This window comes from Lingula anatina, chromosome 1 (genome assembly GCF_051362555.1).
Source record: "Lingula anatina isolate TDL-2025a chromosome 1, LinAna3.0, whole genome shotgun sequence".
Classification (NCBI taxonomy): Eukaryota; Metazoa; Brachiopoda; class Lingulata; order Lingulida; family Lingulidae; genus Lingula; species Lingula anatina.
In genome coordinates, this window is record NC_141767.1 from 70,970,852 (window position 1) to 70,994,644 (window position 23,793).

The following is a 23,793-nucleotide window of genomic DNA, read 5'->3' on the forward strand; positions in this document are numbered from 1 at the left end:
GCGCTAACACTCGCCAATTTAGCCAAATGCTAAAACTGACTTAAATTGGCTAAAGAAAAAGGGCTTGATTTGACATGTTTAAGCCAAAGTATAACCATTTTGATAACAAATTGACAAAAATGTGGTGATATGGCTAAGTGAAAAAAATTGCTAGCGCTACCCCAGCATTACCATTATTTTAATTGTATGATTGACACACAATTAATCTCCAGTGGACACTAATTTAATTTCATGAATATACTTTTTATAAATGAACTATATATAAAGAAAAAGTGATGGCCTCCTTACAGTTATTACAGATATCACCTACATGAAGTATTTAACTAAATATAAAGCTGTTTGCTTAGCTAGAATTCAGTTGTCAGTTATCAGGGTTGCACAATCCGTAGATAGTCATACATGCGTGATATGTATCATTTAGAATAGAAGTAGACGTTATAGATCTTGACTGTTGATGTTATAGATCTTGACTGTCACACAGAATTATCTGCTTCACTCGTAACACTTGGCTTTTTCCCCCAAGGATGTAGCCAATATCACCTGAGGTAATATATGGTAACCCTGGGGGACAGGGGGAACACCCACACACCTCTGTACCCCTGAGTTTTGGGTACATTGTCTGTCCCTGGGAGACATAGGGAACACCCACATGTCCTCTATACCTCTGAGTTGTGATGATAACTGTTTGAGCAATTGAAAATAAAACAGATTTCCAGTTCTGAACTAGAAGTTTTAGATCAGGAAAGCATTGCTGGTTTTCCTCACATAAAATGAACCAAGTTCTTGTCTGTATATAGCCATATGTGTTGAATCAGTGAGGTTTAATTTGCTGTGGATTTTCCTCAAGATATCTTTGTTCTGTGTAGGAGAAGCAATCATTTTCTACATTTAATACTCCTAGTTATTGACATATCTTCTTTCTTAATCTGATTCCCTTTTTATTTTTTTCACAACATCCATCCATCTCTTGAAGCATGATATTGAAAGCTGTGCACAGAAATATTCTTATTAAATAAATTGATTTTGATTGATTTTCTGTGTGTGCACTGTATAAGTAGCGGCGTTCTCCCGGCTTCCTACCCCTTAGAGAAAGGCTTTCTTGCTTTGAAGTTGTAATTTTAGAACTAATTGTGAATAACAGATCACTTCATACTCACAGGGGAAGGATTACTTTTAAATGGAAATATCTGAGAAAGAATCTAGGTTAATACCAATATTTATAGAATATTATTCAATAAATTGCAAATAAATTTGAACAAATAAAAAAGTGATGTACTGGATCTATAGTCGTGTGAATCATGTGTTCAATAATGATGACTTTTATTAAATTCTTTTGAGGTCCCTTTTCTGGTTAGAGTATCTATTGCTCTAGACTCCCCCTTGTGTAAAGTTCCAGTCACTTCATGTACATAACAGGCTATGTTCTTGAGTAGTAATGACTGGTTTTCTCTACCAATTTCTGATTAGATTTGTTACCATGGGGATTTGCTCATTTTGTAGTAGTACAGGTGCCTACGCGTTCACACAAACTTGTCAGATGGACAAATCCCTCCATGATGCCTGTTTACTCCAGTTGTTCTCTACTTTAGTGGGTTGATCCTAACAGCTCCAAGGTTTCCACAGAGCAAGTGCCCACTTTAAAAGAGTCTTCTGAAAAACGATTTTTGACAACTGAAATGAATGTCAAAGCTTAGCATGCAGCATCAAATGTTAAGTCTGCTACAAACCACAGCAAATGAAGGCCAAGTAAAATCTAAGTACAATCCAACAAAATGCCATGATATTCATCATTTCTGGAGACACTGGATTGATCACTTGTGTTTTTTTTTTTTTTTTTTTGTCATGTGTAAACTCCAAGCATCCAAAGTTCAAATTATCATTTAGGTCATTGATACATGGTGAGAGTTAGTGGTTTGATTATGTTTTGGAAGGCAGTGGTATATCCAGACAGTACACTAGGCGTCATCATCATTGAATAGACTTCAGACTAATTCAGTTTGATTTGAAGCTGGTCTGATGAAGCTGACCTCTGTTGAACACAAACAACAATCCACCTGGAATAGAATTGCTGCCCACGGCCTTCTCTCCAGGTTTTTTTTTTTTTTTTTTTTTTTTTTTTTGGGGGGGGGGGGGAGGAACAAATATGCATGCATCTTACATTTACCAAACTTTCACTCTTAGTTTTATTTACATAATTATATGTTAAGTCCCATTTTTTCATAAGTCCCAAAGAGTGATATAAAAAGGGAAAAAATGATTGTTGTCAGGGCTCATCACTTGTACATAATGCTCACTGCCCCCACACCTGCATGTTTCAGACCACAAAACTTCTCTTAATAACTTGGGAGACAGAAATGGTTCTATTCCACGTGCTGGAAATTCAATGCATCTAATGCATTTTGCAAGACACATTGAAGCAGAAAATGAATAGCAATACCTAGTAGCATTGCTGTGTTTGAATTCCATGGTTCAGTTTAGGAGGATGTGTCTGCTTTGTTGTCCCTAACCAAGGTAAAATACCAGTTTTCATGGGCTCAGCTAGGTTTATTAGAGTCTAGGTCAGCCGCAGTAGAATGGCCTTTTGAAATGGAATGCAATAATTCCTGTAATTACTTTGCCCCTTAGGTTAATGGCTAGCAAATAGTTCCGTGCAATTTAAAATCTATCTGCCTAATTAAAGAATATTGATTCTGATAGAATAGTTCCACTGTCAAAGATAATAGACAAGACCATAACGCTGCAAAAAGTGGTTAAAGTTTCTTCTTTCTATTCAATATAATTTACTTATTCATTAAAATAAGATTTTAGTATATTACACTAAGAACATGGTTAAGAAACAGGCAAAAAGCACAGCAAGCCATCTGTTTTTGTGTAATTAGAATGCAATCATTTGGGGTTAAAAACCTATATTAGGTTGTTTTTCTCATTTTCTGTTAAGTGTGTACAGAAATTTTTAATGTAAGAAGTGTTAGTAGGTTTGCAATTCTTAAAGTTTGGAGGCAACCTTATATTGAGGGCCAGCTCTTCCAAAGGTCAACTATTCCAAAAATGAAACGAGCCTTGATCTGAATTGAGCACTATTCATAAAGTCCACTATTCCAAAAAATCAGTTGATGGGATAGCTACACTTAAAGTTAAACCAATTTTATTAATGGCGGACAAGCAGACTAAGGCTTCGTTCACATGCAATGTCTATTTTCTAATTTCTATTTTCTATTTGCGCTATCTTATGATCACGGTCTGTGCCCTGAATATCCCGCCGCGTAATTACTGGCAGCGCGAGCCAGTTACTTATAGTAACTTATAGTAACTGGCTCGCGCTGCCAGTAATTACGCCGCGGGATATTCAGGCAACAGACCGTGATCATAAGACATACCGCAAATAGAAAATAGAATTTAGAAAATAGACATTGCATGTGAACGAAGCCTAAGAATAGCCTGCCTTTGGAATATCAGACCCTCGGAAAAGTGAACTCTTGGAATATGGAAAGGCACCCAAAACTTCAGCATGATATAGCAGGAGTTAAATATAATGAAGAAATATCCTTGTAAGAGTAGATTCTTAGTTTTGCAGTGCAGTTCAATGTAACTGTCAATTGTGAACTCTATTGCCAGCTAGGCAGTGTGGCCAACAAGTTGGCTGTGAACTCTATAGCCAGGTAGGTAGTGTAGCTAACAAGTTGGCTGTGAACTCTTTAGCCAGGTAGGCAGTATAGCCAACAAGTTGGCTATGAACTCTATAGCCAGGTAGGTTGTGTAGCTAACAAGTTGGCTGTGAACTCTATAGCCAGGTAGGCAGTATAGCCAACAAGTTGGCTATGAACTCTATAGCCAGGTAGGCAGTGTGGCCAACAAGTTGGCTGTGAACTCTATAGCCAGGTAGGAAGTGTAGCCAGCAAGTAGGTTTAAGTTTAACTTCATAGCCAGTTTAGCCAGTTTATTTAGTTGAACTCAATAGCCAGACAGGCAGTATAGCCAATAAGATGATTTTGAACTCTAAAGCCAGCTAGGAAGTGTAGCCAACAAATTGACTGTGAACTCTATAGCCAGCTAGGCAGTGTAGCCAACAAGTTGGCTGTGAACTCTATAGCCAGAGAAAAGGTTCTTTTAAACTGACATGAAGTCTCTTAATTTGTTGGTTGGCAAGGTAGTCTCTTACTAGGTTGATTGTAAACACTATAGCCAGCTGGGCAGTCTCTTACTAGGTTGGTTGTCAACAACTATAGCCAGCTAGGCAGTCTCTTACTACATGTAGGTTGATTGTAAACACTATAGCCAGCTAGGCAGTCTTTTACTAGATTGGTTGTGAAGGCTATAGCCAGCTGGGCAGTCTCTTACTAGGTTGATTGTAAACGCTTTAGCCAGCTAAGGCAGTTTAGCTAGCAGGTTAATGTTGAACTCTCAATAACCTGAAGTGTGGCCCAGCCTGTAGGGAGCCAACAGTGCACATGCCCAGCTTTGATAATATCATCCAATATTGGATTTGTGAGAAATTTAATTATTGTAAAAGCCTGTTGGTCGTTGAGTGTTTGTATTGATGCTTGGGCAGGAATAAAAATCAATAGTTTTGGCTTCTGTTTGCGCTGGCGGTGCATATGGTCATATCATCTGTATAGGGATAGGATTGTGTTGTGGTGCAACTTATTATACTTCACTTTGTAAGTTAGAGGGTATGCTTCACATGTAAAAATCCAATTGTTCTTTTGGGTCACAAGTCATTTTTTTACTTAACTAAATAAAAACAAATTGTTTCCCAAGACAGGGTTCCCTCTTGTTCATTGATCAGTTTTCCCTGTAAATTGCAGACCAGAGCTGTAGTATATTATAGCACAATTTTCTCATTACCCTGGCGCCTTTACTTCTTAGTGGTGGGGCACCAGGAACTATCTTACAATGTACATTTACAACATGGACAAATTACAGATAATGTAGTTGCAGAAAGCAATTTTTTTTCCATTTAACTGTTTAATGATTCAGTGCAGTTAAAGAGACTCCAGTGTCTACTTTGTACTGCTGGGTAATATTGATAATGTTATAATATTATTGATTTACTGGTATTTGAATGCAACATGACACAGACTTAAATGGTGAAAGTGCTGGCATTAAATTGTTTTAAACAGTGCAGGAAGTGCGTGTACTCTGATTCCACACAATACTTCCTACAACACATGTTTCAGTGGGACAAAAATCACAGTTTCATTTTGATATATGATGAAACTCCTCTCTTGCCTTCATTGATTCCATAAGCTTGTTAACCACAACACAATGAGACAGGCTCTACACATACAAGACCAGTTGCAGCAACTTGCTTATAGAGAGAAACATGTTTTCACAGATAAATGTGTTAATTGTCCATTGAAAAAATTAAAAATGAGTTTTCTTTTTAGAGAGTTTAAAAACAACTTAATCAAAGTATCTGTGACATGAATGTTATGTTTTATTCCAAGTGTGAAATATAATGGGGAAAGAAGCTAGCTCAAGCGCTGTCAATCTGCTGTTGAACTTTTGATAGCAAATGTAATCATTGTGTAATTAAAGCTGAAATTATTAGTTCATTATCATTGGCTGAATTCAGAACAGATGATCCAAGGACTAACTGGTCCGTGAATCCAATATGGCCGACACCACTTGAAAGTGATGCAACTTAATCCCCTAATGATCTCCTAGCCTACCACAGGCACCAGCCCTGAAGGGGCCCAGCAATTAAACCTGGGAGCTGAGATTTAATCCGTTCAATTGCTAGGCAACTATTTGGCCTCATTTTCAAATGGATACAACCATATTATTGCAGAACCAGTTAGTCCATGGATCATCTGCTCTGAATCCCGACATTGTATCATTTTAGACATCAGTGGACAATGGACCTCTGAATGGTGCCATAATTGACCTTCCTTTAAAACATTTCATTTCTTTTATCCAGGCCCAGTATGGCATGGATGGCAAGAACAGCTACAAGAAGCAGTCCCAGAAGAACCTGGAGAAGGCTGTGTGTGACGGCCAGATGAGCATCACGGAGTATTACAACCGTCTGATGCAGACACAGGAGTCCAGTGTCACTGGGGTGGACGATGGTCATTCTTGTACCAAAGGTGAGCGACCCGTTTGCCCACATGCATGCATGCACACACGCTTGCACATTCTCATGCACACACACCCTCAGCTGTCCCTTACAGCTATGCAGATTTGTGGAGAGATGTTGAAAATTTTAAAGGTAACCCACACTACGTGCTGAGTGACTTCTATCACCTGGTAGGTTCTCACACTTCCACCTCAATCTCACACCCACGCACTGCTGTGGTACCTGCTATCAGCTCACCCCCAGTGGGTGGAAGTCATGTCTTTTACGTTTAATGACGATTTTTTCATCAACTTCTCACACTGGCACTTGCTCCTCTGTGATTTGATTGATCATTTTTTTATGAGTTTGGTAAATATTTTACACTGCTCTGTTGAATTGCTTCCAATATATTGAGAAGATAATGTACATGTTGAATATCCCAGGAGTACTCAAGGGAGCTCTTTGGCTTATTTAATTATACAAGGTACAGCACATAGGTTAATATACTGTCACCATGGCAGCAACGGAGAGAACCTGCATGGTAGTAGCAATTCATGACTTTCGTAACAAGAAATGTTTTGTTTCATTGTGTAAAGCCAATAAAGTTGATTATCTATTTGAGAACGCTAGCTTCAAGTTTCATAGCAGTGGGAATTGTCTCTGTTGCATCACTTTGTAGGTTATTGTGTGTGGAAATTAAGGATGTAGCACTTTTCTCAGAAATTGACTATGACAGGAGGTGTCTGGTTGTCAGTTGCATTTAACTGGAGTTAATTTCGTAGAGACTGTGATGTCTTCGTGCAAAAAATAGATGCGTGACTTTCTAGCATGGCTGAGCCTGTTCTAGAGAAACAATAAAAATACCATGTTTTTGGTTTGTCTGGCAACCTTTTAATTTTGAGGGTGAACAAATTTGTTGTTGCTAAAGATTGGGTTTATTCTCTAGTGTGTTAAAGCTGATGGTTTGCACAACCCAGAAGTGTTATATGATTTAAGTTGTCATTTTTGCATGGTTGATTCTGTCATGTAAGTCAGGAGAGCAGGATTTGTTGCTTGGATATTGGAGAGGATATGTGGGATGATTCTCCAAGTCGCTGGGATTGAGGAGATAATGATAACTACCAGTTCAAAATAAAGATGTAAGACATAGACTTTAGTTTGGCTTAGTAAAAGAAGAATTTTTGTTTTTGGTTGTTTGTTTTATGTATGGTAAGAAGGAACAGTAAGGAAGAAATGTTAAGGAACATTCTTTTCATTTTCTATATAAAGTAGTTCTTTTAATTTATAGTTTTCTTCTTTATTTTTCCCTTCATTAAAATAAAAACTGTTAAGTGTCAACTGATAACACTATAATATATTAATTACCTCAATCAAGGCCTTTCTCAGTGAACTGTCCAACCATCATTTGGACAGCTGCTGGTATCACTGGACAGCCAATATTTTTAAAGACTGCTGGATGGCTTATAATTTTTTATAGGAAATTACAGGTGATTATTTTGGAGAACATGTACCCCAAATCCTGGGAAAAGCCCTGACCTCAATCAATTTATTTTGAATAGTTTTGAAACACCTTTGCTGTTACATGTGCCAGTGTTTGTTGGCTACTTATTGCCAAGTCCTATATGTACATTTATTTGGTGTATCTGGAAAGATTCGATAGCTTAATGACAGCAAGTAAATATCAGGCATTCGTTGTTTGATATACAGCATATGTCAAATTTGTCAATCCTGTTCTTGTGTGGCTTTATAAAACATGGCTGAAATCCACAGATGTGCTTTAAAATGAATCCAGTTACTTATACCTAAGTTATTAATGATGAATTCAGGGTTTAATGATGAAACATTACACTACTGGTCTGTAGAATTACACTTCTGTTGTATGAAAAATATCGGCTTTTTTGAAATATGCATTTTTGTGTCTTCTTTGACAGGTATTATTGCCAGACTGCGTGACTTCTATGCTAAGCCCAGTAGTACTAAGGCATGGTTGTGTTCCAGTGTTGACCACTTTGCTGCCTCCTATGGGGACAAAGGTTGGGGCTGTGGCTACAGAAACCTCCAGATGCTGCTCTCCTCCCTGGCAGCCTGTTCCCTGTATCAAGATGTGCTGTTTAATGGTAAGACAGTGAGATTGTGTGTGCATGTGCGTGCGTGTTTATGTGTGTGCTTACATGAGTCAGTGTGTGTGTGTGTGTGCATAAGTCAGCGTTTGTGTGTGTTTTGTGCCTGTTTGTGTGCGTGTATGACTCAGTGTGTGTGTGAGTGTGTCTACATGTGTATGAGTTCGTGTGTATGGTGAGATTAAGTGAGAATGTGTGTATGTATGAGTAAGTGAGTGTGTGGGCATGCATGTGTATTTACTAAGTGATTTTGAGAGTTTGGGGTTCAATGGTTGCAAAATTTGTTCCAGCTAATTTGCAGATAGCAGATGACATTTCACTTAATTTGTGTTTGTTCATTCCATCAGGGATCTTTATCTTGAGTTATACAGCAGAAAAAAACAAAGTTAAATGGATTATGTTGTGTAAAAAAAATGTCTACAAGAGAGATTCCAGCAATCTACATTTGATGTTAGAACATGGCGGTAACTTGGGGTCACCGAGGTGATGGAAACATATTGTAATATTTATCTATCAGCAGTGGATTGATCACTCAAATGTCTTAAGCAGGTCAATATAGTTATTTCCTAATCTTATTTATTTTCAAAAGGGAGACCAATAATTCCCTCCATTCCAAAGATCCAGCGTCTTATAGAGACAGCCTGGCAGAAGGGTTTCGACCTCCAGGGCTCTGAACAGCTGGGGGGAAAGCTTTTCAATACTACAAAATGGATTGGAGCAACAGAAATAGTAGCCACTTTATCATCACTAAAAGTCAAGTAAGTTGAGGAAATATTGGATGTACGAGGTATTTCCTTTCACTTCTAGCCTTCTCTTGTCACGTATGCTTGAGAAATTACTTTTTGAATAGCGTCAATATCTGTACAAGATGTGTATTGTATTGCATTTTTCCAGACAACCATAATTTGTTTGCTTTATAATGTCAGACAAATCCAGCTTTAAACCGCATAAACCAAAGAATTTATCTTGTTTTTGTTTTCCATTTTCAGATGCCAGCTTTTAGATTTCCATGCCCCCACAGGCCCTGACGGGACTCACCCCAAGCTGTTTGAGTGGGTCAGAGACTACTTCAAAAAGACAGCAGACTTCAAACCTCCACTGTACCTTCAACACCAAGGTAGGCCGTTGGCTCTTGTGAATTTAATAGATCCAATCTTAATTTGGTAGTTTTCCTAAGAACTAGCTGAGATAGACCCTGGCTTGAATTCATTTTTTGAAATTTAGTCAAAACCAAAAATGTTTTTCTTAAGGGATGAATCCTTAAAAAAAATATATTCCTTTGCAATAGTTTTCCAATCTGATAGTTCTGTGTTGCTGCATCAAGCTAAGGTCTCTTACAAGAAAAAAAAAAAGAGCTATTATACTGTTATGACATGTACCATATATTCCTCTGCTATCATTTAATTCTACCAATAGAAATTAACATCAACCATTAAATGGATACTGCATACATCAACAAACATTGTCCTGCATACAAAAAGGCAATATTACTCCCAAGTTGGAAAACATCAAAATGTGATGCGAGTCTGTGTGAGAAACCATTGATATCAACTGGCATCACAACTTCAGACCTTTGAACAGCTTTAACAACTGGATCTTCCACATCAGCGCAGTAATGGTGCTGCTTTCATTTGTCACATTGTGCGGACTTCTCGTCAGATGAATAATGCATTTTAAATTGTCCTCTTGAACTCCCAGGCTGATCTGTGAATATTGTTCACCATCCATTGTTCCTTGTTAACCAGAGATGGTTATTGATCTATATCAGAATTTTAGTGGCCATGATTTTTTTATCGTTGATAAAAACTTTATTGCATTTTGTGTTGTTGTTGACTCCATGTACTTGTGGAAATCACTAAATTGAGATTGACCACACGGTTTACTTTTTTAGGGGCAATGTACAAATATACATAAATTTTTTAATGTTACTTGAGGAAAAAAAACAGTCCAGATATAAATAAAAGTTTCTCTTTGGGTTTCTGTGGCTTTGTAATTTGCCTTTTGAATCTTTTTATCTATCAAGGTTCATATAATGTTTTGATCAGTTTTTGCTAAATGATATCATTATGTAGCTGCCTGCACCTCAGGGACCTTCACCCCAGGGACACCTGCCAAGGGGTGTGCCAGTTACACCTGCCACGGGGATGTACTGTGGTGGGAATTCTATGACCCAGACATTACTGTCATTAATGGATTGTTACAGATCACTTTAACTGCTTTGCTGCCCCTTTTATTCCATATCATTTAGCAAAACTCGGCATAAATCAATGGCACAGAAAAGGCCACGCTTTCTAAATAGTCATCAATGCGGTGTCCAAACAACCGGCTAATACTGCAGTTCACTGCCTGCTGCCTGCCCTGGTAATCTATTCTTTTTTGAAGTACTTTCTAATTGATGGCATGGGTGAATCAGTCCAACGCAGTTGTGTGGCAATTCATGGGAATGCGGAGGGATGTTTAGAAAAATTGCCAACTGTTGCTTTTTTAGTCCTTGAGAAATTCCCCTATGCCATATTCAGAGTAATATATTTTGTAAGCATCCAAGGTATAATTGGATAATTTTCTGAAATATTATGGGACATTTTGTAGTTTTTTGTCCCATTATAGCAAAACTATAATTTAATTGAATTTGGTTGAACTCAACTTGGATGTTCAAATTGGACGAAATTCAGGTTGAATACCAAAAAGATTTCGATGAGATGGTTTTTAAAGAAAAAAGTTTTTCCTGTTATTAATTATATGGTGAAGTGTGTAGCATTTTTTATTCAAGGACAAACATCTACATAAGAAATTGTTGTAATGCATTCCAGCAGGTTAATCTACACATAATTTACCAAGTTTCTTTTTTTCTTTTTCCAGAAAGTGAAAATTGGAGCAATTTCCAAGAATATTGTAATTTTTGCCTAAAAATCATTCACCTATTAAATTTGTATGTTTATTTGAAAAGTTTGATATGTCTATCTGCCTGTTTTACTGTCTAGATTTGCCAACAGTGAATGCAGGCATGGTGCAATTTCAAAGCACATCCAATATTCAGAGTTTGGTGAGTTTATTGTTCCCTAAAACTGCCATTCATCAGATCATATCTAGCCTAAGACAAATTGTGAGTTGATGTTGATGCAATGGTGCCCTCTTTCCCCCCCTGGGACATCAGTTACTGTGATACACAGGCAGGTCCATATGGTTGGCTTATATATCATCTGAGTAGCCTGCAAACCAAAGGACCAGCTGATTGGTCTATGGCAGTTATATTGTCAGTCCACACCCTATTCCCTGCAAGAATTTAGTGACATCCTTGCTCAGGTTAAAAAATCTTAATAATATTTTCAAGAAACCTGAAGCATCCTTTCTTTGTCAGCCTTTTGGATTGTAGACAACAGTCCATGTTATTAGTGATGTGTGTAGATGATGTGGTTTGAAGTGTATGTTATGGTATTATATACAGTTCAAAGTACCATCACCTGTATTACAATTTCTTAGTATAGGTGCGACATCCCAGGATGATGTTCTATTTGAAATTAATGTCTGCAGGTATTTAGAATTTTTCCCTCAAATATGGTAATTGTATTCATGAAACAAGTAAGCGATATAGAAATCGTAATTGGAGAGGTTTATAGTGTCCTTATGATAGTGTATTGTTTTTAGATAAAAATTTCTGGCTCACCATTTCTGAGTTGAGGCAATAAAGTCTCAAAATCCATCAGGTTAGTTGGATGATACCCCAGTGTGGACAGTTTTAGACATTTACAAGTAAACTGCAACCACTCACTTCATAAGTGTAAATCCATACAAGGACTCTTCAAACAGATTTCCAGAACATTCCAGGATATTACAGCTCAATGAATGGAAACATCAATTGTCTGGGGCCATAATTGTCTAGTGTGCTGGTACCCAGACACCTCTCTTGTCTGGCTGCCATTTTGTAGCTTTCCCTAGATGCCCCCCCCTCCCCCTCCTCCCCCTGCTTCACTGAACACATACACAGTATATGAATGGACTGAAATCAATAGACCATTACCATGGAGTTGTTTCAATTTGATCATCACATGTGGGAATGTTTCAAAAGATAACAGTATATTTGGATTATTTTAAAAACCTGCCAACAGTTTTGTCAGGGCTAATGTGGTTCCTGGCGTATGTCAGAGGTACATGAATGCCTTGTTTATCATATACAACTACCTGAAAGTTTTCTATCACTAAATGACAATGGCTGCTGGGCACTTAGATCATGAAGCCTTTTTCCACGTCCCAGTGCATACAGAAACTATACATTTTTTGTATTTTTTTTCATTATTTATTTTCATTCATTTATTTTCTTTTGCAAGTTTTTTTTACATATTCTGTTTTAATTGTTTCAAGATTACTTAGATGTTTTTTTTTTTTTTCATTATATTTAGTATAGATAAATAACTGCAAAAAAGGCAATATACACTGAAAAATTAGGTTGATTAAAACGAGTGAAAATTTTAATTTTAATAACTTTTTACAACCTAAAAGTAAACATTCCAGGCCCTGTTGATTCCAAAATTAAGTCATTCTTTATAAACGATGTAAGTGACCATAAATTAAACTTTGATGAAAGGTCACATCAGAAGCATTAACAAAAATTTTAAATTATAGGAAATAACAAAGTGTCCATTAAGTGTTCCGTGTTTGAGACAAATCAAATAAAATAAAAACAATATATCTGTAGCTGTAAACTTCTATGTAGAAAATAATTAATATACTATAATTTACTTGTTTTTGATCGTCCACCCCACATCTGGCACAATGGGAAAGAATAACAGTATACCAAGTCAATGTGTGGCTTGCTCTTCCTCAGAGATATAGATGTATTATGAGGGATAGGCAGTGTCTGTGTAGGCTGTGATAATATTGATTTTGTTCAATGAGAAACTTGTAATGCTCAGAAACCACTTAGCAATGAAGTATTTTCTTATTCTCGGCCCATGTTCTTAGATAGAGAACTCCGTAGTATGTAGTATCTCCCAGCCAGGTACTAGCTATATAATAGGGTATCTTTTTTTATACCATTTCTAACAAATGCCTATGTAGAATATATCTTTAAAACTTGTAAACATTAACAACAAAAAAGCCTGGGAGGTGGAAAGGACAAAAACAATTATTTTGGTCTTAGAAAAATCAATATTATACTCGAGCCGAATTTTGCTTAAGAAATTGTAATAAATTGGCAAATTGTCTGCCAGTTTTAATGGCATTTTTGTTCTACTCCAGGCCACAGCAGGACAATCGTAGGTGTGGAAGAGACGAAGGACAGCAGCCTACGTCTGTTGTTGTTTGATCCCAGCTTGACGAAGAAACAGATGCACCAGTTCCACGGGGAGATTAACGCCAATCTGATGAGGAGTCTACGTCGTACCCCCCTCAGCATGAAGGCCAAGCAGTATCAGATTGTCGCGGTGGTGGGGATACTAAATGAGAAGGAGTATCAGGAAAACAAAATCATGAAGTCTGAGAGGATCCCATGATGCCTGCTACACCTCAGTCAGTGACATGATTGACATCAATATGATTTAAGTTTGAATAATCCAGTGGTTTGATGCAAACTCAATGGTTGTTTTTTTTCTCTCTTTGCACAAGGTCTGTAAGGGAATTTATAGCATCAAGTATTGCAATATACTTTGTACCAAGTTCGGTTGACTAATTTAGTAGATTGACACGTTAAACCCAGTGGGTCTGAATTTCAGTCCCTTTCCTTCCTGTACCAGTGTAGTGAAACACCCTAACACCTCATGGAGAGTTTCAAGTTGTTATTTATTTATGTACATTTTCGCACAAGGCAGCAAAGCTGGCAGATATACAGTCATATTAAATTTATTTGTTAATGTAGCATAGGGATGTAATCTTGGCAATAAGCCAGTGTTTACTTATGAGTATAGTTAAATTTAAACTGCAGGCAGCTTGCCAAGGCCACCAGGAAAGTGTACAAGACTGAAATAAGCCAGAGGCTGCGCCATTTATATTGTACAGCTTATATACAAAATGTTAGTCTTCATTTTATCACCATCAGTCATGTAACATTATTAAGATTCTGGTCATTTTTATAGTTATTAATGTTGAAATGTTTGTTCAGCTGTAGTCATCTCAACACAACATTTGATAAAAAAATTATAGGTCACTATGGTCATTACAAATAGGCTTTCCAAATTTCTTTGACTGAATTTTGTTTAATAAGTGTAATTGCTTCACTGTCAGTTACAAATACCTCAATGATGAAAACGATCAAAGTCTTACAGTAGACAATATTTGACTTTTTTAAAGACTTTTTAGCACAAATAAGTAAACATGTTGAAAATGTAGCCTTCTTTAGAAGTAATTTATATCATGAAATTTTGAGAAAACTGCTTTGGTATCCCCAAAGGAGAGATGGTAACAACCCAAGCTGAGTAAGTAACCATTAGATCAACAACTATGTATTTATGTTAAAGTACACAGTAGAATTTTTCTTTTGCTTCAAAGAGAGCCATTATGAAAACTTCATGACAAGACATGTTTAAATATGATTCACGTAATTTTTAATGTTATAACTTATACATAATAAATCTTTCAATTTTTAAGAAAATTACAAAATTGCGTCCTTCTTATGTGCTACATAATCAGTTCTATGCCATGATAGCAGCATAAAAGTGGTCCCAAAGATATCCGTTTGGAGGGTCTGCATACCTTGGTCAAATAATTCAATGTTCTTGATCTACATGGCGGTTGTTTTTAATATTATGCCAATGTTTTGTTCTAACTTCGGATCATGTCCATCAAAATTACTTATAATTCAAGCCAAGTGACATCCTTATTTGGCCAGTCTGTATATCGTACATGTGTGGTCACGTACTTCTAGCGCTAGCGTTGTTTGGACTGTTTGTTGTATATTGTACACCCGTGGTCACATAACTCTAGGCCTAGCGTTGTTTGGACTGTTTGTTGTATATCATACATGTGTGGTCACGTACTTCTAGCCCTAGTGTTGTTTGAACTGTGAGCTGTATATTGTACACCAGGGGTCACATACTCCTAGTCCTAGCGTTGTTTGCACTGTGAGCTGTATATAATGTACCTGTAATCTTCAGGTCACAATGCACCCAGCCCTGGAGTTGAGAAGTAAATCAATCAATACCAGATACAGACAAATGGGAGTCAGATTAGGGTTCTATTACATTTAAATGACCACTTTATACCATTAACATAGCATTTTCAGGTTTCATTTACATTAATGATCTTCTTTTTACATTTGCATAGTGTCAAAACATGATTCTCAGTGAGTGCCGCAATAATTTCATTGTAATCAAACGGTAATTCACCTCATCACTGAATCTTGTTTTATATAATTAGAATTTCTATTACCACTTCAAAACACTTTACCTCCAATATAATGATCTATGACTTAGTCTTCCAATACACTAAAACATCTGCTCCTTCTAATGCTGAAAGACAGTTATTGAAATAATTATATAAATTTTCATTTTCAAATGCTGAAACAGTTACAGAAATAATTATATAAATTTTAATAAGTCTGGCAGGAATTCAAAATCAACAGAAGATTCTCAGTGAGTGCCGCAATAATTTCATCGTTATCAAACGGTAATTCTCCTCATCACTGAATCTTATTGGGATAACTTTTTACATAGAAACAATTTCTTCTGGAAATAATCACCTATAACAGACACTTACCAAGGGACAACGTTAATCTAGGTCTTCTCTCTGAAGTCTGTTGTATACCTCAGAACTAGCCTGTTGATGATTAAAAGAAATTAACATATGAAGTTAAAATCTAAATGAAATATAATTTGAACATTCTGAGATCAATCACAATTAGAGAATATTCTTGATTCTTGGTGAGAATGGGAGTGTGAGCAAGCAGGCATGATTTTCATACAAATCAAACAAACTCTCCAAACCACTTCATCCTATTAGGGATTTCCTGACTATATTTGGTCAATGCAAATATTTCCACAAATAAATTTTATTTGAAAAATTAAAGCCCTTACCAAAGTCTCTTGTTCCCTTTCACTGGGGTTTCCACCTCTTGGGTGACTTGGGGTCCCACCACGTAGAATTAAAACTAAAAGAAAGATAATTCAAGTGAAGCAATTTAACTTTTATTCAAGTAATAAATACGTGAAGGATAAATAGCAGGATTCTCAGTAAGTGCCACAATAATTTCATTGCAATCAAACGGTAATTCTCCTCATCACCAAATCCGGCTTTTCTGACCAACAAATTTTTCTTTTTTCTGTTCTCCTGGGCATTGCAGTTAATTATCCCTTTGGGGCCTGTATTTAAAAAATTTCTTTTAAAAAGTCCCCCCCCCCCTCCCCGTTTCTCTTTAAAGGTTACTTTCCACTTTTCCAAAATGAAGTATCCCCATGACACCAGAAGGTAAACGTAAACCACACGAACCATGGTAGTAACCTACAAATTCTTAATAACTGGAATTCCCAAAAGGACAATTCACAGCATTTTAATAATTAGAACATTGCGTGCAACATACACTTCACAATCTTAAATTACTCAGACATGATTGACATACAAATACTGGTACTCTTGATTCTTGGAATCAATCCATACATTGGTAATCCTGGAAGACCAGCACTTACCTTACAGTTACTTGTATAGCCCACTAGTTGTGCATAGCAACTGGAAACACAGAGATTATCAATTAACATAAATATCAACATGAAATCTGCATCTGCTAACCTTATCATAGTGATTTTTTTTTTCAAACATGTCAGAGTTCTAATGTTACACATTAGCTGCTCAATAATATTAGTGTTTATCACAAGATTTTACTTAAACTTAACATTTATCATCATCAACTCTGCAAAAAACACAATAAGTAGTGCAATCACACAGATGAGAATCTTTCAAAAGATCCCATATGTTTAATATCACCATCATGATCAATCCCTTACAACCTGTAGTCCAAAGAAGCAGAATAATATGGTCTAAGATTTTGGCTGAACATATCACTATTTCTATATCACATCTTTGACATATGCAACTTTACATCACAAATAACATCAGCCAATATCAATTACGAGTATGACAGCTTGGTTCAACAACATACTGCATCATAGATACTGTAAATAGTCTTACAGCTGTCAATACGTACAAATCATCACTATCAGGTCCTCTGCCATGTTGAACTACATGCATGTTACTTAACACATAAAACCATGATATATGTATACAGAAGAATACCATATTATTTTTTTATTTTCTTTTGAGACTACGGATAGCAAAGGTCGTTTGTCCTCTTGGTAGAGAAGTCAACAGCGCCCCCTATCAACTTGCCATAGTTCTTCCAGTATGGACTTCATCTGAATATTTGGTTGAAGTTACCGAGCTGCAATAAATTATCGAGCTACAATAAAAACACAAATTAGCTTCTAAATTTCTTTCACAAGATACTTTTTTAGGCTCAAAATCAGGAGATAAAGAACCCTATGTTGCTAAGGGCCTTTACCAATCCACCCATTTTCTTTTCACAATCATTTTCAAATATGCTCCAAACAGACTCCAGGAGGTTCAAGAATTTATTTATTTTTAGGTTTCATAACAACCACTTTAGTTATTCTTTGCTTGAAAACACATAGCAATACCTTCCATTAAGAAAGATTTATTGCACAAGAATCAAACTATGCCAGCCTCCACTTGAGACGGACAGCCCCCATCAAGTCACTCTTCAATTTGACAGATGAAAACAAGCTGTGGCTTTTATATTATACATTTTCTTGTCATTCTGACCTATATATCACAGATTTTCTTTTTTCAAATGTTCAACGCCAGCATCTCATACAAATATGCATTTTAATTCTAAAAATATGTATGGCGCTTATGAAGTAATGTACAACTATAATAAAAACTCGTGCATCATGTTTTTAAAAAGCTGAAATATTAATGGTTTTGTACATGCAAATATTTCTTACTTTAACTGCACACCAATTTCAAAGTTATTATATATTATAACTCGTGTCACTAATCTTCCAAACGAAAAAAAATTGGAAACTGTCAATTTAAAAAGAAATTCGTCTATTCATTCTAAAATTCCTCTTTAAAAGAACTTATATGCAACTGAACTACATCATAAAGTCAGTTGTCAAAAAGCATTTTTAAAATCAAATACGAAAACAATAAGTACATAATTTCTTAATTTCTAATTCATCACCGTAATCATTATTAGTAATTCATTTATCCATTTATTTTATTTTATTTTATTTTATTTATTTATTTATTGATCGATTTATTGATTGCTTGATTTATTTATTTATTTTTTTGTTTTGTTTTGTTTTTGGTAAAGCAGAGCAGATAGATTTATTGAATTTACTTTTTGTGCAAGTCATGATTCAGCCCTTTCTTAAAAGTACATTAAACATATTGGTTATGAAACATACACGCTAGTCCTAACAAGTTATCATGTTACTCTTGCCATGCTGGACTCCAGCTGTTTGGACCAATCAAAAATGTCACGGTTTCTCTGGTCTACCTACCTGTATGGGCTGTACAGTTACCTGGTGACGTACCTGGTAGAGAGTGGAGGAGAACCATGCCAGGTAAGACAGCACCCTCTCCTTGCTAACAGCACCATGAACATGTTATGTCCAACCCTCATTTTATTCTAGTCTTTTGATTATCAAGTTTCTGGTATACTTAGTATGTTCACTGTAAAAATGATACAACACATTTCCTTTTCTCTCTCTCTCTTTTTTTTTTTTAAATAAAGGTGACAGTGCAGGCTCTATACTGACATTTGTAAAACTTGCATACAATATTTACTGATTACAAATGGTTTTATGGGAAACAGCCAAACTACGAGCAATAAGTTGAAACTGACAGCTGTCATCGAACCTCAGGAAGACTTTCCTAAAGCCCGTCATCTTTGCTAACTTCTTAGTAATTTGCTCCCCAATCCATAAAAGTTGTTGAGATCAAAAGGAATAGCATGCCACGTGAAGGAAATTACTTTTCATGGGCATGGTACAAGCGCCAATTTTAGTCATTATTGAGATACCTTCCTGAAAAAAAAAATTGTATGAAAGACAGTCTTACAATGGAGTATCATTTGCCTGTACTCCCAAAGATAAAGCTCATGGTAGAATTGTTGAATTTGAAAAAAGAAATATCCAACAGTTATAATAAGATACATTTCATTTAGTCTTGTATTGTGATGTGCTGACATCTGGTGTAGAATTCTAATTACTTTGACAGTCTAGAATATATTTCAAGCGCTTTCAGAAGAAGCAGCTGTACAAGTGTCAATTAAGAAGTTCATGCCTGATTCTTGGTACAAAAAGTCCTCATCACTATGATATATGAAGACTTCATGGTTCCATTTGTCACTCATCCACCTCTAGAAACAGTAAGAACTATAAAATACACCATACAAGGACAGAATCCAGTCTCACCCTCCCCACACCACCACTTTCAACTGTCTCATGTTTGAACAGTAAATACATTATTCATTTACTTAAAACATTCTTTTATTTTAAAACTCATTAGTCTATATATTACCAACACTTTTTTAAATTATTTTTTATATGTATTTTAGTCAACTAGAATTCACAACTACAACTTGTCCATTTTTGTCACAAAATTCCCATCATTTCAAACAGGTATCATTCATATTTCAGAGGTGTATAAATAGGGGCAACAACATCAACTAGGACAACTCCTACATGACACTGTGTCAGAATGGCATGCATTAAGTTTCAAATATTGAATTCTACAGATATATTATGTTATCAATGTAAAGCCTATCAATATGAATACCTTTCCTTCTTGATTGCTGTACACCCAGGGTGCCCAGGCACTCCTATCCATGTTCACTTTCTTCATCTGTTCCCTAGCACTGAGAACAAGCCAGACCAAGGAAACCTGTCCTGAAAATGGCCTTGCTTAGACCAACTCTTCTGTAAAGCTCTGAGAAAAATATACACATCCAGACATTGTCAATGCAACATAAAACATGAAAAGTTGTATCAACATCCTTCTGCTGTTGGTAGTATTTTCACACAAAACTGTCCTGAAAAATAATAACTTATTCATTTTCAAAGACAATGAAAATTTTTTTTCTTTGTTGAGATTTAAACAAGTTTTAGGACCACAAATTGGCAAAAATGTTCAAACATAATCCTCAGTCCTGTCATTGTGTACTACGCTGCATATACGGAAAACTGTGGCAACTTCTCACATTATAAAGCAGCAAAAAAATGGATGTACTCTTTAAACACTCATTCTCAATTCTCTTTCTTCTATATTGGATAGCCCCTAAAAAGCAGTAGTCCTAAAAGCAATCTCCTCAGAACTACTTAAAGAACATTTTATATACTTGGTGAAACATAAGCCACTCATACATCACAGGTAGTAGATCTGCTTTCTTCTCTTCCACCGACCATATTAATACCACTGAACCAATGCCATACTCATTGTCAACGTTAAAACGTCCATACTTACAACACTGTCCACTGCAGTCTACTGGAGAACATCACCAGCATTTCCTGAAGCTATAAACTTCACACAGCTTTTTGATACATTTCAGGTTTTTAAGAAAAGTAATCTGTGCATATAATGTCTCCTTTTATTTTACATCAATTCTTTTAATATCATACTGGCTGTATCGTGCCAGCACACGTTGATCACTTAGAATTGCTTACTAGTACTATTGTACAAGTTGGAACAAAAAGCCAATGGGACTTAACTTCTACTCTGCAGGTTGTTTCTTCTCTATGACATCAATATTCATCAAGCCCTCTATTGTTGAAATCATGTTTCAATTTAGAATAAATTTGTTTAGAATAAATTTTTTTAAAAAAATGAAATCTATTAAAATTTCTCACACTCCTCAAAACCTTTTCATTTCCTCTGATACGAGTACATTTTAAATTTTAAATAAAGAGGATCTTTAATGGCTGCGAACATGTGCCTGTCCAATACAAATACCTTGTATTTAATTTTTTTTTTCATTACAAAAACTTTTTAAATTTAAATCATTCATCAAAAAGCTTCCCAGGGTTTTTGAAACTAAATGCTTTCTTCACAATGGCCCCCAAAACAAAAACAGACTGTAACTATGATGCATTTCTTGCAAAAGTGTTTTAAACAGACGTCCCAACCACATGATACTGTGTACAGAATAGAGCAAATAGATTTCTCAAAGATAAAGCACAGTCTCATTTTCTCATTATGGATTGGCAGGAGTTTAAATAAAAATGGAGAAAATAAAGCTGAAACCAGCATCTCTTCCTTTTTTCAAGTAGTTAAAAGGATAGCAACTCTTCATATGAAATACATATTTTACAATAAATGCTTTGTACACACCTAATAGAAATATAATAAATTCTCTTAAACCACTAAAACAGCAGTTATGACAATGATCCTGAAATCTGTTATTGCCATCTGACCACATGATCTTTATAGATGGCTCTCCTCTGTAATAAACTCATAAGAGATTATATAAAAATCCAAACTTTTTAGATAAAAACCATGGACTAACTTTAAATGTCAGAATAGATTCATTTACCATTGGTTAGTTTGGAAAAATTGTTGCTTACCCCAAGAAAATTAATTTTAGGCCAAAACTAACTGTTGTTATCCCTTAAAATATGCTTTTTTGAACTTTTTGGATTATTATTATTTATTATTTTTTTTGTCTCCTAGGACATAAAAAGCATTTTTTTTTGGTACTTCTCCGTTGTTTTTTTATCCCCAATTCTTTAAGTTATCACATTAGTTTTCTATCATCATTCCATTATATTAGTATTTGTTCAAAAATCCTGAGCTTTTCGCCACTCTAATTCAGAAGTTTACAGTTAAATCATGGAACATTACAGCTTTTCACAGCTTTAATTTCTCTGCAATCAAACCAACTTAGACAAGACATTCATTTTTGTCCGGTTCTCTCTCAAATTCATTTTATGCTCTTGATATGCCACTTTCACTTTGGAACGAAGATTTCTTTTGCAGTTTTACATACAAAACATTTATTGTCTTTGCTAACGGACATTTTTAAACAAAGCATCTAAACATAAAATTTTCTAAACACTCAACAGAACTGCATACAGGTTCTCTATTCCTTCCTGCTCAGCTATGCTACTTTATACACATAAAAATAGTTTTGGTTTATCTATATACAGTATGGTTCAGCTTCTTAGACTTCAACGTCATTAGAATTTCTATCCTGCTGATCTGATAATGTTCAACAATTCTACGACAAACATCAAACGTGTTGACTTTGAAGGTTGGAATAAAACATGATCAATAAAACTGTCAACAGTGCCTCATACTGGAAATGTCGATAATAGGACATCTAGTTTTCAAGATATTTCTAGGTCATACATTGGTTGTTTCATGATCTCTTTGTCCTCATAAGAAATCCAGCTGCAAAGTCTGTGCTAACAGTCAACACAGTGACTTAGAATCGGCGTGCTCTCTTGCCTTCAAAGGGTGGTCCATCTGGTCGGTCTCTCCTGTCACGTTCCATCATACCACGCTCATTCCTCATGTTCCCCCCTTGGTTCCCCATCCCGCCACCCCCTCCCATCCCTCCAGGGCCACCCCCCATGTTACCCCCCATGCCCATGTTACCCATCCCCATCATGTTACCAGGCATGTTCCCCATGTTGCCCCCAGCACCCCCAAGGTTGCCCATCCCCCCGGGGCCACCCATCCCCCCAGGGCCACCCATGTTGCCCTGATTGCCCATCCCACCGAAATTGGGGCCCCCAGATGGAGGCTGATCAAAGCGCGACTGGCGTGACTAGAGGAGTAACAACAACGTTCAGTTCAGTTCATAGCCATCCATTGTCATACCAGACATTTTTCATTATGTTTAGTTCATGTGTGTTATTGCGATCCAGTTCATTTTAGATGATAAGCATGACATAGTTGAGGTTGTCAAATCATCAGTGCGCCAAGGGAAGAAGCATCACATGGGAAGAAAAAGAAAAAGTACTGCATTAGTATCACCCAAGTCAGACTACATGTGCCTTCATACACACGTCATGTCCACTGTTCTCCTTGCTAGCTGCTGTTCATGGCCTTACCAGACTTGTTCATGGCCTTACCAGACCTGTTCATGGTCTTACCAGTCCTGTTCATGGCCTTATCAAACCTGTTCATTACCAGACCTGTTCATGGCCTTACCAAACTTGTTCATAGTCAACAAAAGAATCTACCACATCAACAAATATTTGTTATCACCATTGCTGATAAAGACAGCCAAGGTTTTTACTTATTATTATGCAAAAAAGGTCATCAGTTCCCAGGGGTAAAAGCAGATATAATTAGAAATGATTACTGCTAAATCTTCATAATTCAACAAATCGTAGCAGAGATATGTCATTTCCCAAATTTCAGCAAATTACATTTGCAGCTAAAAAACATTTTGAAACACTTAATGACTCATACAAATATATGCTTTCCAATAAAGTTTACTTTTTGAATACCCCCACCCTAACCCATTAATAACCCTCTGAATCAGCCCATTACAAAAATCTCTTCAAGTACAGAAAACTTTGAAAAATATTCTTGAAAATAAATCAACTAGACAACACTCGGGCTTAAATTCAATGCCATGATGCCTCACTGGTTATACCAGCATTG

General features: G+C 36.1%; 2 protein-coding genes across 10 annotated transcripts in view; one reads left to right on the forward strand and one right to left on the reverse strand.

Moving 5' to 3' along the window:
• LOC106159880 (zinc finger-containing ubiquitin peptidase 1) overlaps positions 1–14,769 on the forward strand; it is an 18,602-nt gene extending 3,833 nt beyond the window's left edge. For all 5 annotated transcript variants that reach the window (XM_087000697.1, XM_013536341.2, XM_013536332.2 and 2 more), the window contains exons 4-8: positions 5,921–6,089; positions 7,990–8,175; positions 8,768–8,936; positions 9,168–9,295; positions 13,414–14,769. In XM_087000697.1, coding sequence (XP_086856823.1) covers positions 5,921–6,089; positions 7,990–8,175; positions 8,768–8,936; positions 9,168–9,295; positions 13,414–13,667 — 906 coding nt within the window. In that variant the 3' untranslated portion in view covers positions 13,668–14,769. The remainder of the gene's footprint in view (positions 1–5,920; positions 6,090–7,989; positions 8,176–8,767; positions 8,937–9,167; positions 9,296–13,413) is intronic.
• Positions 13,935–23,793, reverse strand: part of LOC106173114 (uncharacterized) — a 21,516-nt gene continuing 11,657 nt past the window's right edge. For 2 of the 5 annotated variants that reach the window (XM_087000702.1, XM_087000700.1), the window contains 6 exons: positions 17,395–22,948; positions 16,791–16,830; positions 16,182–16,255; positions 15,865–15,924; positions 15,556–15,617; positions 13,935–15,281 (listed from right to left, as the gene is read on the reverse strand). In XM_087000702.1, the coding sequence (XP_086856828.1) occupies positions 22,604–22,948 (345 nt within the window). In that variant the 3' untranslated portion in view covers positions 13,935–15,281; positions 15,556–15,617; positions 15,865–15,924; ... (1 more) ...; positions 16,791–16,830; positions 17,395–22,603. The remainder of the gene's footprint in view (positions 15,282–15,555; positions 15,618–15,864; positions 15,925–16,181; positions 16,256–16,790; positions 16,831–17,394; positions 22,949–23,793) is intronic. The other 3 variants (XM_087000701.1, XM_013554119.2, XM_087000703.1) reach the window with 3 other exon arrangements.